Source organism: Rissa tridactyla, chromosome Z (genome assembly GCF_028500815.1).
Source record: "Rissa tridactyla isolate bRisTri1 chromosome Z, bRisTri1.patW.cur.20221130, whole genome shotgun sequence".
Lineage (NCBI taxonomy): Eukaryota > Metazoa > Chordata > Aves > Charadriiformes > Laridae > Rissa > Rissa tridactyla.
In genome coordinates, this window is record NC_071497.1 from 46,972,129 (window position 1) to 46,984,445 (window position 12,317).

Sequence of the window (12,317 nt, forward strand, 5' to 3'; positions counted from 1 at the left end):
TAAATGGCCAAAGCCTCTTTTTATACTTTGAGGCAAGACATGTGACTGCAAGGAAGAGGGCAGTTTACCCCTGAGAAGATGAAGTTTTCCACGGAAACCAGAAGTAAGTTCAGAATAAGAGAACCAGGTGTCTTAAATGGAAATAATAGCAACATAAAAATGAAGAGTGCACTGATAACTGAAATTAACAATAATGCCCTTCACAGCTCTGCCTTCACACTAAAACCAGTGAGATGTTCCAGCTGTAAATAAAAGCTGGAAAACAGTCAAGGCAGTACTAGCAACTGCAAGCATTCTTCTGAATTCACTGAGCCTGAATAAAGATTAGAGTCATACCTGGAGTCTTGAAATTTCTCAGCTGAGATGGAGAGTCACAGATTTCCAAGATCCAATCACCTGCTGCTTTTTCACTCCAGCAGTGAGTAGTCATAAACTCCCAGTTTTTGAATCCTTCCATGGAATGATCAAATAGCCTAAAATAAATAATGACATTATTTTAAGTGAATCATTTTATATGGGGAGCTAAGCCTCCAAGTCTGCAAACTCTTGAATGATACACTAATTAGCCAGTTCATTCATATGTGCCTTTACATAACGTTGCTCATGATGGTTTTCCCACACATATTTCAAGTACATTCAAAAGGTTTTTATTGTTTTGATGGAACAGATTCTTTACATGCCATCATTTGTCATAATGTGAAAGAGAATGGCAAAAAAAAAATATGCTAATACTGTGTAATAGGATTCGTCTGTCTTGGGACACATGTGTCTTGCATACAATACAGCATATCTGTTGCTTTAGCAGCATGATGTAAACACAAACAACTTGTAAGTTGGAAAATTTCTGTAACATTTATTTTTGGCTTTGGATTGGAATATTTAGAAGGGTCTTGAAAGCAATAAAAATACTAAGTGACTGAGACAATATTAGCAATTCAATATATGTGACTTCTTGTGAGGAAATAAAATGAAGCTGAGACATTGGTCTCAATGCTCAAATGACCAAGGTAGTGCTCTCTTCAAACACTTGATAGAATTGAGTTTGGGTAAAACTGAGAGACTAATGGCATCTGATCGTTTAATCTAACACACAACATTACCATAATTTAATTAGCTAGGTCTTGGGTGAGGAGGTTGGAGCTTAGGCCTGGACTACGATAATTTCCGGGATGGGGGCCCAGTTCAGAGGCTGCAATGTGATGCTAATCCCATAGGGGAAGGAGGACTGGCCAGAGGTTTTGCTACCTAAAACTGGAATTTCTTAATGAGATTTTTGAAAGACACAAGAGAATTCGCACTTTTATTCAGTGTTCACAGCGTGTTGCCTGGTAGCCCAAAGCTATTGATGGGAGGTGCGCTCCAGTCAAGACTGTGGCCTCCAATAAAATGGCACAGCTCAGCTTTAAAAAATACATACATATATATATACATGTGCATATATATATGTACGTACATCTATTTATATATATGCATATATATACATTATATATTTATAACTATTTTAATTTGGTCTTTATGTGTGAAAATTCCTCTGGTAATAGCTATTCTTAAATATTTTTCATAAAACATGATCTCTGCACCAGAAAATTCCTTTAAAAACCTTTTTCCACAGAATAGCTGATTTTCATGCTCTCATTCGTGCAACCCTTTTCTATTTTAAATGAACGCCTATAATATGACTCTTTTTTATTAGTGCTGATAACATTAAAATATAGATACATATTTAGAATAAGACTTCATTTTCACTGATAACTGGGTGAGATTTTCTTTTGATGCAGTTCTTTTCCTGTGTCTGTGTGCATCTATATGTGTGTGTATATATATTCTGCCAGCAGAATTGGCCTGTTTCATGTCACTGTTAAATCAGTTGTTTGAATACAGCAAATCTTACAAACACATGGCACACATCATTTACTGGAAGGGTAGAAATTATTGCGCTGTTATTACCCAGTGTTTGCATGTGGGTATGTTCAATTTAATTCATTATGTAGGTTATTTCCAACAGTTAGTCAAATCGTCATACCGTGTTTTGCTGATAACTGATGTATTACTTTCTAAACACCTTGTCAGTCCATCAAGACAGCAGTATTCCTCTTTGCCATTGTGGCAACTAAATTATATAGTATTATGCAAGTACTGTGCAATTATATTGTAAATTCTGTATTCTCTGGGCTTCCATTCACATATATAGAAAAACAAGTTGCTGTTTATTTTTACTGTAATTAGTCCAATATTTCCCATAGTATTTTTTGTTTAAGGGTGTTTACTTGTCATGTTTTGGAATTTTAAATTGATTTCAGATTTTCTTTTTGAAATTGCATCATTCTTCTATGCAATTTTGGGAGGAAGAGACAAAAATCCCTTATGACTTTATCATAGGTGTTTAAAAACACCTTTACCTAAAATATGCTATTGCTGAAGCTATAAGCTTTCATATCTCTATCCATGGAAATGGAGAAAATCCAGTAATACTCTTTCATAGAAAATTGACTAGTTTTTGGAAAGAATACTTTGTGAAAGATTTGAATTTTATAAAGTAATTTTTAAATTGGAGTCTTTTAACATATGAACCGTGTTTCTACAAAAGATTCTGCAAATGAGTCAAAAAGCTATATACAGATCAAAAGAACAGTTTTAAAAAAAAAAAGTAGAGAGATACTGACTCCAAGGCTGTCTGTATTTGTATGTTGTACATACTCAATGGTCCAAGTGGTTTTGTGTTGCTATGCTTACACACTAAACTCTCAATTCAAAGAACCTGTGAGGCAGTACATGGATTTCCCTTTCAGTTGTGTTAAAAGAATGAATGAAATGATCAAATGTTCAGATGTTCTGAATAATTTCCTTATTCAGAAAGAAATACGTAAGGAATAGGATCTTTGAAAGAGCATGGAGCCAGTGCAGATAGTTATTTGATTTTGTTATTTGTCAGATTGATACTGAGTCAAATTCATATCAAGGACACACATGGACTAGTAAATTTTTAGTATACGGTCTGATGAATTGTTAGTTGACTATCACAGGTTATTATAGATTAAAATAGTAATAGTTAATAGTTAATAGAATAATCTAACAATTTTTATGACCATGATCCTATACATCTGCAACACCGGTACTCATGGATGTAACATGCTTTTAAGTACCAAAGTGAGTAACAGCTTTTGAATCTTTATAACCTATTTGTTAACATAACCACAACAGAATGTTTGGTTTTAATTTTTAATTTTATGTGAGAAAGGGCCTTTTGTTTCATATGAGAAAAGTGAGCTTACAGTTTGAAAAGAGTAAAGAGTGCCTTCCTGATCTGCACACCTGAAAATCGTTTGGTCAACTATTCTTCTTAGAGCAGCTCTTCTCCACAGGGTTCAACCACCAGCTCCCTGTGAGATGTAGACCCTGAGGAACTGCAGACAGGCCAAACTGACTTAACCAAAGCTGCAGCCAGACCCTACTGCCCACTTGCACTGAAGTATTCAGGAAAAAAAGAAATGGTCAGTGAGCATAGAGGCACTTCAGAAACTTTCTCACCTACATGTGTCAGATAAGATCACTTAAAGCTTCTGGACGTGGATCTAAAGAAGATGTATTTAAAATGTATGCATATATATCTTTCTTTAAAAAAAAATAATTCCATTTTACATTTGGTTATTACTGTTAATTTTATGAAGCAATAAAGATCTCTGAGCTGTCATGATAAAGTTCATTGGAGAAAAGTAGCATGAACAATAGGGAAGAGTGCCTGCCGGCCTGACGTAGTGGACAGTAAAGCAACCACCTTCTTTAAATATGGAGATCTTGCCCAGGGACTACAAATATATGCATTAAATGCTCCATCATGACCTGTTGACAAGTCAGGCTGCTGAGCTCCACACACCACACTGGTCAGCCAGCTGTAGCTGATACTTAGAGCTGTCTTCTTAAAAGCTGCATGTGCTTTCCTATGTGATTTGCAGTAAACTTTCAGAAACCTCACTCTAAATAGGCAGAAATCCTAATGCAAAAGCATGAATGAACACGGTACCATGTATACAGACTTTTCCTACCCTATCCTAGCTTTGAAAAGAGACATCTTATTAGGGTAGCGGCAGTAGGGGACACTGACTGTCCATCACACAATCCAGTTTATTGCAGTATTACGGTAAGACTGAGGTGAGGCTTGTTTTAGTAAGGCTAGGAGAAGATTAATTCATTTTCACTACAGCAGTTGTGGCAAACCTATGTGCGGGAAGTAGAAATGCTAGGCATTCTTCCTCAGCCATTTTTAAACAGCTCCTCTCTTTTCTATTTGGTTCTACGTAAGACTCAGAAACTGAGAGATTTAGCTGGATCCTAAATATGTCCTTAGCCACTTGTCTTCATTCCGACTTTGACTATGGAAAATTAAGTCAAACTCTTAATGATGGGTTCTAATTTTCCACTAATACTGAACTTGAGGTTTTGAATTCTAAAAGGCAACACAAGCCTACTCTGCAGATCCTTGATTAATTTTTTACTAGTCTCAATCATCAAAGAAAGGCACGTGTCACTCTAAATCTCAGATATATTGCACTTCATTCTTCTTCCACATTTTTCTTTGAGCAAGTTCCAGGATCAGTTTTAGAGTTACATAGAGGATAGTGTCACTTACACGCATTCATTTACTCTTTTGCACATAAACCCTGTTAGTCTTTTCTGCAGAGCTGAGCAAATCAACAGTTTCCCCCCTCCCCCCTGCCTCTTTGATAAAAAAGGTTTATTTTTTATTAAAATTGATGTTGTGACTGTAATATCCCCAGAGCTTCACACCATATCTACTGCTAATACTGTCAGAGACCCAAAAAAATTTTTTTTAGAGGTTTTGACATTGCAATTGCAGTTCAAAGAATGGCTGGGAAAATGGTAGAAGGATGCCTACTCACACCAGCCCCTGCAAAAAAAAAAAAAAAAAAAAAAAAAAAAAAGGATAGAGATAACCTGAATGAAATAAAAAATAGCAAGTATGAGTTGTGACAAATAGTTTTCTGAGAACTACTATGTAGACATAGTACAAGCAGAGGATTATTGTTCGCTCATCTTGGACTTAATATTACCACCACAGAGTCTTTTTCAGTTATTGTAATAGTGAGGCTCAGCGTGAAGGTTGGACTTATCCTTTCATCATAGTTGGATACATAAAATGTTGTTTTTGTTATTAGAGTATAACGTGTAAACTGCAATAAAGATGTAAGATGGACTGGCCCAGAAATCAAAATGTGCTCCTATAAAGAAAAGGTTTCCTCTACTTCTGATCACCAAGACTTTTTATGAAGCAAACTAGCAAGTAAGATTAGATGAGAATACCTTGTGTTTGATCTAAGAGTTTCCTGCAGAGGAGGGTATTATTAAAATTTACTGATTATCTAAGGTTTCATGATAGGAAAAAGATGGTCATGAAAATACTTCCCTTTGTTACTGAACAGAGGTATTATTAATGTCAGTGCCATATAAGCATAGGAAGCTAGTGGCCTGGAAACTTGCCACCATGTGGCTAAAAAATTTCAGTTACGCAGTTCGAATGGCAGCAGCTGCTTTAAATTTAAAGGGCAAGAATTAAACAAGCCATGACTTCAGTGGGAGACAAATGAGCCCAAAGTTTGATTCTTCTATCTCTGCATTTAGCTTCTCCTCCATAGCCCCCCTCTACTGAGTGTTTGTTAGAACTGACCTTGGTACATCCCTAAAACACTCAGAAACCCATCCTGCCAAATCCAATGGCCAATTGTTTTTAAAAAGGGGATACTGTTCCCCTTTGGACTTAACTGTAGCCTCATCCTCACACCAGACAGCACTTTCCAAGCCTGTATTTTCCTCTGCTGCAGTACATCCAATGTAATCATGTTTAGTACTTTCCAAACAACAAAGCAGATGTTCCCTGTAATGCAGTTTTTGAAGAATGCACATGAGGCTCAAGCCAGTGACAGTGTAATCCACCAAATGCCTGCAAAGGAATCCACATCATCTCTGACTAACAAGTTTTCTTACTGAAGTCATTTTAGGGTATGCCAACATTAGGGATAAAATATGCAGAAAAAAGGCCAGATATTGCCTTGAGGGACCTACTCGTCAATGCACCAGAAACTACACAATGACTCTTCTTCCAGAATTGGTGGAGAAGAAGTGCACATGTATAAAATATACCTTTTGCACTTTAAGACGTTTTACCAGCAAACTGTTTCAAATTAAACCCAGATGAGTAATGGTAAAGCAATGAGGTTTTCCCTGGGTTCAGTAAAAACAGCTGGTATTGCTGCTATTAATCATGTACGTGTGCATTAGAAGGTCTTGCATGTCTGAGAAAAGCATCTCAGTCAGGTAGTAGCAATGTACAACAGCCTCTGGGACCTTTGCCTATAGAAACAAAACCCAGACCACTTGCTGCCAATGCATCCCTGCATGCTACTTGTACTTGAATACATTTATTCTGATGGCCTTGTCAATAATACTTTAAAAATCAAATACCTCATAACTAAATTCTCATATTAATGAATACCAACACTCCTACTCCAAGTTTTATAACATGATGCTAAAACATATACAGCAACACTCAGTATACTACTAATTGCCAGACCACTAAGCTGTAAGACTTCTTCCAGCAAGACCAAATAAAACATGCCTTGAAATACAAGCCTTGAAATACTTGAAAAGTACTGTGCCCATATCCATCGCTTTACCCTAAGAAAGAGCTTGTGAAGACTCTAGGTATTTCAGACCTAGAGTTTGCAAAATATGTTTATTTCTTACTGTCAGTAGCCCAGAGATGGTTGTTTCAGCCAAATGTGACTGACATGTCAGTGTACCTCTGAAGATTGCATGGGAAGTTAATTTCTTGTGTGCCTGTGAGTATTCGCTGTCCTGTGAATAATTTGTTTTTTGGAAAGTGACAAAACATTAAAAGGCCTTTCAGGTTTCTTTGTTTTCTGGTTAGCCTTCTGATAGTATAGGATAAGAAACAGCTGAACATCACCTTATTTTAATACACATATTTGTGTTCTCTCTTTCTACCACAGGTATAGAAAATAATTACTTTCTGAGGAGCAGGGCTTACAAAGAGACTGAATGAATTAAACTTTGTACCTAGTCCACATACCAGTCATCACCAGAGGTGAACTGTGAATACTGGAATGTCTTTATCTCCCACTTGCTGTGAGTCAGCTGCAAGACATGAAAGCCTACAGCCAAAAGTTAGCTGTGTTAAGACCACTGGGTTTACACAAGATTGTTTTGTTTGGATACCTAGTTGGAGGACTTTTAATTTCTTTCATTTTGAAGCATGGAAGAACTGCTGCATGAAAATGGAATAGAAAACTAAAGAAGGATTTCTTCAAACAGAAAAACAAAAGCTTGTTTCATAACTGCTTAGAGGGCAGATGTCTGCTCTGCAGTGGTTAGCACACGACAAGTTCTTTGTTCGGTGTAGCAAGGAGATACATAGATGTGTGTGCCCATGTGCTTTATCAGCAAGGCACTGACAACACGTATAATGAAATACAGGAGATATTCTAGAGGGCCGCAAAATTCCAGGACAACTTTCTCTCCATTTGATGAATTAATGAAGAGTATTGAAGAAGTCTGAAGAGTATTTTCAGTACACCTTTTCTTTTAAATTAACCTAATACCTAGTGAAATTGTGGGTTCACATTTCAATCAGAACCAAGTCCATTTGATGTCCACCAGTCTCCAAAACAAGAGGAAAGATGAGTCCTTCTACCACTGAGGGACAGGAGGACACACAAGTCTCCCGGGATAGATAGTCACTATATAAGCAAATCTGGCTGGGGGAATGTGGATGATGAGGCAGTCTGGAAAGCAGGCCACTCCCAATTCATTAGAAGCCCTGAAGAGTAGGACCAGGGATATAAGGTTTTGTGAAGACTTGAGTGTGGTGGCAGAGGAGTTCTCACAACAGCTTTGACACATTGCAGCTTTTACTGTTTCCGAGATATAAAACATCAGCTAACATCAGCTTCTGTGTGGGAGCCATGCTCTGTGTCCAGCAGAACGGCAGTCAGCTAAATCTGCTAGTCACCAAGGAAAAAATTTTCGTTATCACACTATGGTCCTATCAGCAAAAAGAATTTCTAGACAGTTAGAGAAGTATAGAAGCATTATTTTAACTGTAACTTATTTGCACATTTGGAAATGGGGTAGAGTTTGAGAAAGTTCCTGGGGTTTCTTAGTGCTGTTAATCACTGATTTAGCAAGATTTATCTGGGAAGGATGGCCCATGTTTTCTTCCAAGAAAATTTCTGCTAGTAGACCAGAGAAACAGAAATATCCCTGGGAAGTCTTCCAATTTGCTGAGGACAAATACACGTGATGCACCTCATCTCCAGGGACTGAAATTGCACTAATGTTGGAAATGTTGCACTGGATAAAGGGATACTTGTTTGTGTCCAACTTGGAGAAAAACAGACAATTTGATGCAGTGTCACAGTTTCTCCAGGAACATAACATAGGAGACAGGATGAGAAGAAGGACTGATCTTTCTTAGTCATTGTTGTTAGAGTGGCCGGACATTCAAAAGCAAGTTTCCATTACAGAACTGTGGAATGAACGAAATGGTTGGCCTAATTTAATTTTTAAATTAAATTTAAGAATTTTAATAGGTAATTTAGAAATGTACCCATTAATTTCAAAGTACTAGTGCAACTTCTCAGTGTTGTCCTACTACAAGCCTTTCATGGGTTGAGCATACTACTTCAATACGCAAGGGGAAAAAAAGGATATGGAAACTGATAACATCAGGAGTCATAACAATATTCACAAAGCCTAAAGAAAATAGTAGTAGAGAACTACTATTCTGTCTGATTTTTATTATTAGTGAACATAGGTTAAGAAAGGAGAAAAATGAAAAATAAGTGCCAACAGTATGTAGAAACACACTTCTATTCAACTTCCTTCTGTAACACTGAGCCTGTTACTATTTTCTTCACATTTTCCAGCCATCTAATAATTGGTGAGCCACACAAGACTGTCGAAATTGGCTAATCTATGTTTTGGAGATGATGTCCTTCAACAGCTTTACAGCCTACTCTTCTATTGATAAAGACAGAGATTGCCATCTGTGAGCTCATTTGCACTTCAATCTCCCCATCTCTCTCAGAAAAGTAATTAGCCTGTGTCTTCCAGCGAACCTACTGTTCGCTGTACGACTTGACTGTTCTTTGCTGACGCTGCAGTCTCAGTGCAGGCTCTGCGTGCTGACTGGAGTGTGAAGTTGTATTGTCATACTATACCTGTTGGCCAACAGCTGTGACCTAGTTCCAGAAGGAGAGGTTAGGTAAATTGCCAAGTCTCCACGTCGAGGGTGAGTAATAGTGATGCGCACAACAACATGCTCCAAGTAGATCACATGGTGGTTAGGATTATCTGAACAGCCAGTGGCTTTGTAAATGGAACGGACAACGCTGTCAGGTCGTATTGTTCTATAATATAAGCATATAAAACAACATGAGCATTTCTTCCTTGTTCTGTAAAATAAGGCAACCACATCTTTTTTGCTTAGTAGTGAATGACAGTGTTGGACAATTGTTTCTGAGAAGTCAGCACCCTGTAACTGGTAGTTTTAACACTTAATTCCTACCCGAAACTATCACCACACAGAAATTATTTTACTGCAGCTAATGGCATCTACCTGGCTTTCTGTTAGGCATGTCCACGTGCTAAAAGAGGACAGTGAAAAACCTGTAATAGGAATAAGCCTTTGGGACAGAACATTTTTGTGGATTAGTGGCCAGCTGAGAATTGTTGGGATTGTCATGGGATCACAGCTGGTTGTTAAGCCCCAGGAAATGCTTGGCATAGCCATAGTCCTTGCTTACGTAATAGCAAGTATTACATGTTAACTGTACCAAACAGCATCTGACTCAGCTGGTTTAAACTGGCACGGCATCCTTGCAGGCTATACCAGTTATGGATCAAGTCTGCCAAGCATATTTATCAAACGATAATCTTAATGTTTTGGAGGTATGCCTTAAGACTGATGCTGTCTCTTTATCCACAGCGTGCATGTACAGAATTTTGCTCTTAAGCATGGTTCTATAGAGACCCTGTCCTAGCAAGTGGGAAGCAGTTTAGTCTTCGCCTCTGAGCTAGAGACTCTCCTGAGATTGAGAGAGACGATATCATGCAGTATTTTAATGAAAAGAGTATTTGCTTGTTAGATCCTGGACTGATAAGTCGGTACTCATCTTACAAAGGCGACTGCAGTGCACTCAATCAAACCTTCTTTCATCGATAGCAGAATCAATCATTATCCAGCCTGGCTTGTTTTACACCTTCAACTTCTGGGGTGTTCTTTAAACTAGGGCCTCTTTCCAAGCCCTACAAGGAACAACGTTTACAGGCAAATGACCTGACATTTGTGAAGGTAACAGAGATCCTCAGTGTAGCTTTCAAAATGACACATTATACACAATGCAAGGGAGGGGTAAATTATACCCAATTTCTTTCCATAAGTTTATGCCAGCAAGAGTTTTGGCAGCGGGTATTACTTGATTTGCCGATCCGTGTTCTCCACACACACATGCTGTGGAGGCACCGTTGTCCACTTTTCTGCTTCTATCACCATTGCTTCGGCATCCATCAATCCGAATCCATACAGGTGGCTCACTGCAAGGTACAAATAGAATTGTTGCAATTATAGAAAAAAACCCTTGTTTTTCATCATAGACCAATTCCAGAGAGTCACAACCTAACAAGAGTTGCTTCTTTTCTACTTCTTCCTTGCTTTCGTGCAAAGCTCAAAAATCTCCTTGCGAGAAACAATAAAGACTATATCTAATTTGTTCACAGAATCTATCCACTGCTTTATTAAAGAAGCATCAAATGACCATCATGAGTAACACTGCCTTCCCACAAGGAGTATGGACCAGAACTGCAGAACACCAGGGTGTACAGTTGCCTCTCATTGCCCTTTGTCCATGTGTCCTTAATTCATCCCAGTCCTCTTATGTCAACATAATGTTAAAAGGTGTAAAGAACCAGAGGAGGCTTATTTCTGTTACTCAAATACCAAATGCATGTACGTAAGCATTGAAGGTAACCGAGATAATAAATTTAAGAAGGAAGAGACTGTCTTTTGTAACTGCTGTACACTCTTAAATTCCCTAAGCGTAAGCAGTATGGTTGCCACTGGCCAGCCAACCAGCTAGATCCAACACCTCCCTAAAGCTGTCTGCATGATGAGGGTGAAAAGTGATGGTATTTGAAGTCCAGGGCCCTAAAGATAATCTGGTTCTCACACAAAGTCTGTGTCAGAAGGCTCCTTCCTCTACCTCCTTTGTAGATCTGCAGATGAAGGACAGATCTGCAGGTGAAGTTAGTGCTGTTAACATTGCTGTCAACCTCTGATATTACCTACTGCATGCATTGCACACATAGTGGTACTAAGCATCTATGCCTGGAGGTTGGCACTCTGTTTGCAGTCATTTCTGGATGTTACATCCTCACCTCTATCTGCTTTTCATGCCGTGGAGAGCCAATAATGGTTCCCTTGCAAGAAACTCAGTGCCTAGTAATTTGACTTCAATGCCTGAATGCCTTCTACTCAAAGAAGCAGAAGGCCTTAAAGCATCATCTTTCTTAGGATACAAAAAAAATTGAACTTTCAAACCAGACAAGGTGAAGTATTTCCAACAGACTTTTGTCAGTTCTGTATCTTTCACTTTTTTCTAATTTTAAGAGTACTTAACTTGATATAACTATTTCAGAGTTCGAGCAGTTCCCAAAGGCTAAAAGTTTGGCTTACTGAATCAGCTGTGCATTTTTGCTTGCTGTTCCAATCAAAACAGAAGTTTGCAAATGGCTTTTGATGAATTAGGAAGGGCTGCTAGCCATGTTGTTTTATTGTGATAAATTGGTGCTCTTGGTAAAGTTCTGACACAGGAAGGTGAGAGAAAAAAGCTTCCAAAGTGAGGACTTCAGATCACAAATATTAATAAATTAGGTTTACTTGCTACCATAGACAGTGCTACCAGAAAACCCTCAGAAAAACTGAAGTGCTATTTTAATCAGTAATGCGACAAGGCATGGTGTAAGTCTTTCCAACTACACTTTGCAGAGGGTTTGTGAAAGCAGCCTCTATTCATTGCCAAACCAAAATTCAAAGGACTCCATCCAAAAACCCCAACCTTGTCAAACAAATAACAGTTCAAAGCATAAAAATAATCAGTGCTTAAGGATCCCATCTTCCAAATATGGCAGTATCTAATACTGTCTGAAACTGCCAACTGAAGAGGGTTCCTCAATGGAAAATACTGAAAGGTATAATGACTTTGTGTCATGAACTGGTTTTCTTC

General features: G+C 38.1%; 1 protein-coding gene across 3 annotated transcripts in view; it reads right to left on the reverse strand.

The window, feature by feature from the left end:
- PCSK5 (proprotein convertase subtilisin/kexin type 5) overlaps positions 1 to 12,317 on the reverse strand; it is a 252,572-nt gene that overhangs the window by 78,187 nt on the left and 162,068 nt on the right. For 2 of the 3 annotated variants that reach the window (XM_054184936.1, XM_054184937.1), the window contains exons 11-13: positions 10,512 to 10,629; positions 9,255 to 9,443; positions 337 to 473 (exon numbers count right to left, since the gene is read on the reverse strand). In XM_054184936.1, coding sequence (XP_054040911.1) covers positions 337 to 473; positions 9,255 to 9,443; positions 10,512 to 10,629 — 444 coding nt within the window. Of the gene's footprint in view, positions 1 to 336; positions 474 to 9,254; positions 9,444 to 10,458; positions 10,630 to 12,317 lie in introns of those variants that run through there. The other variant, XM_054184938.1, reaches the window with a different exon arrangement.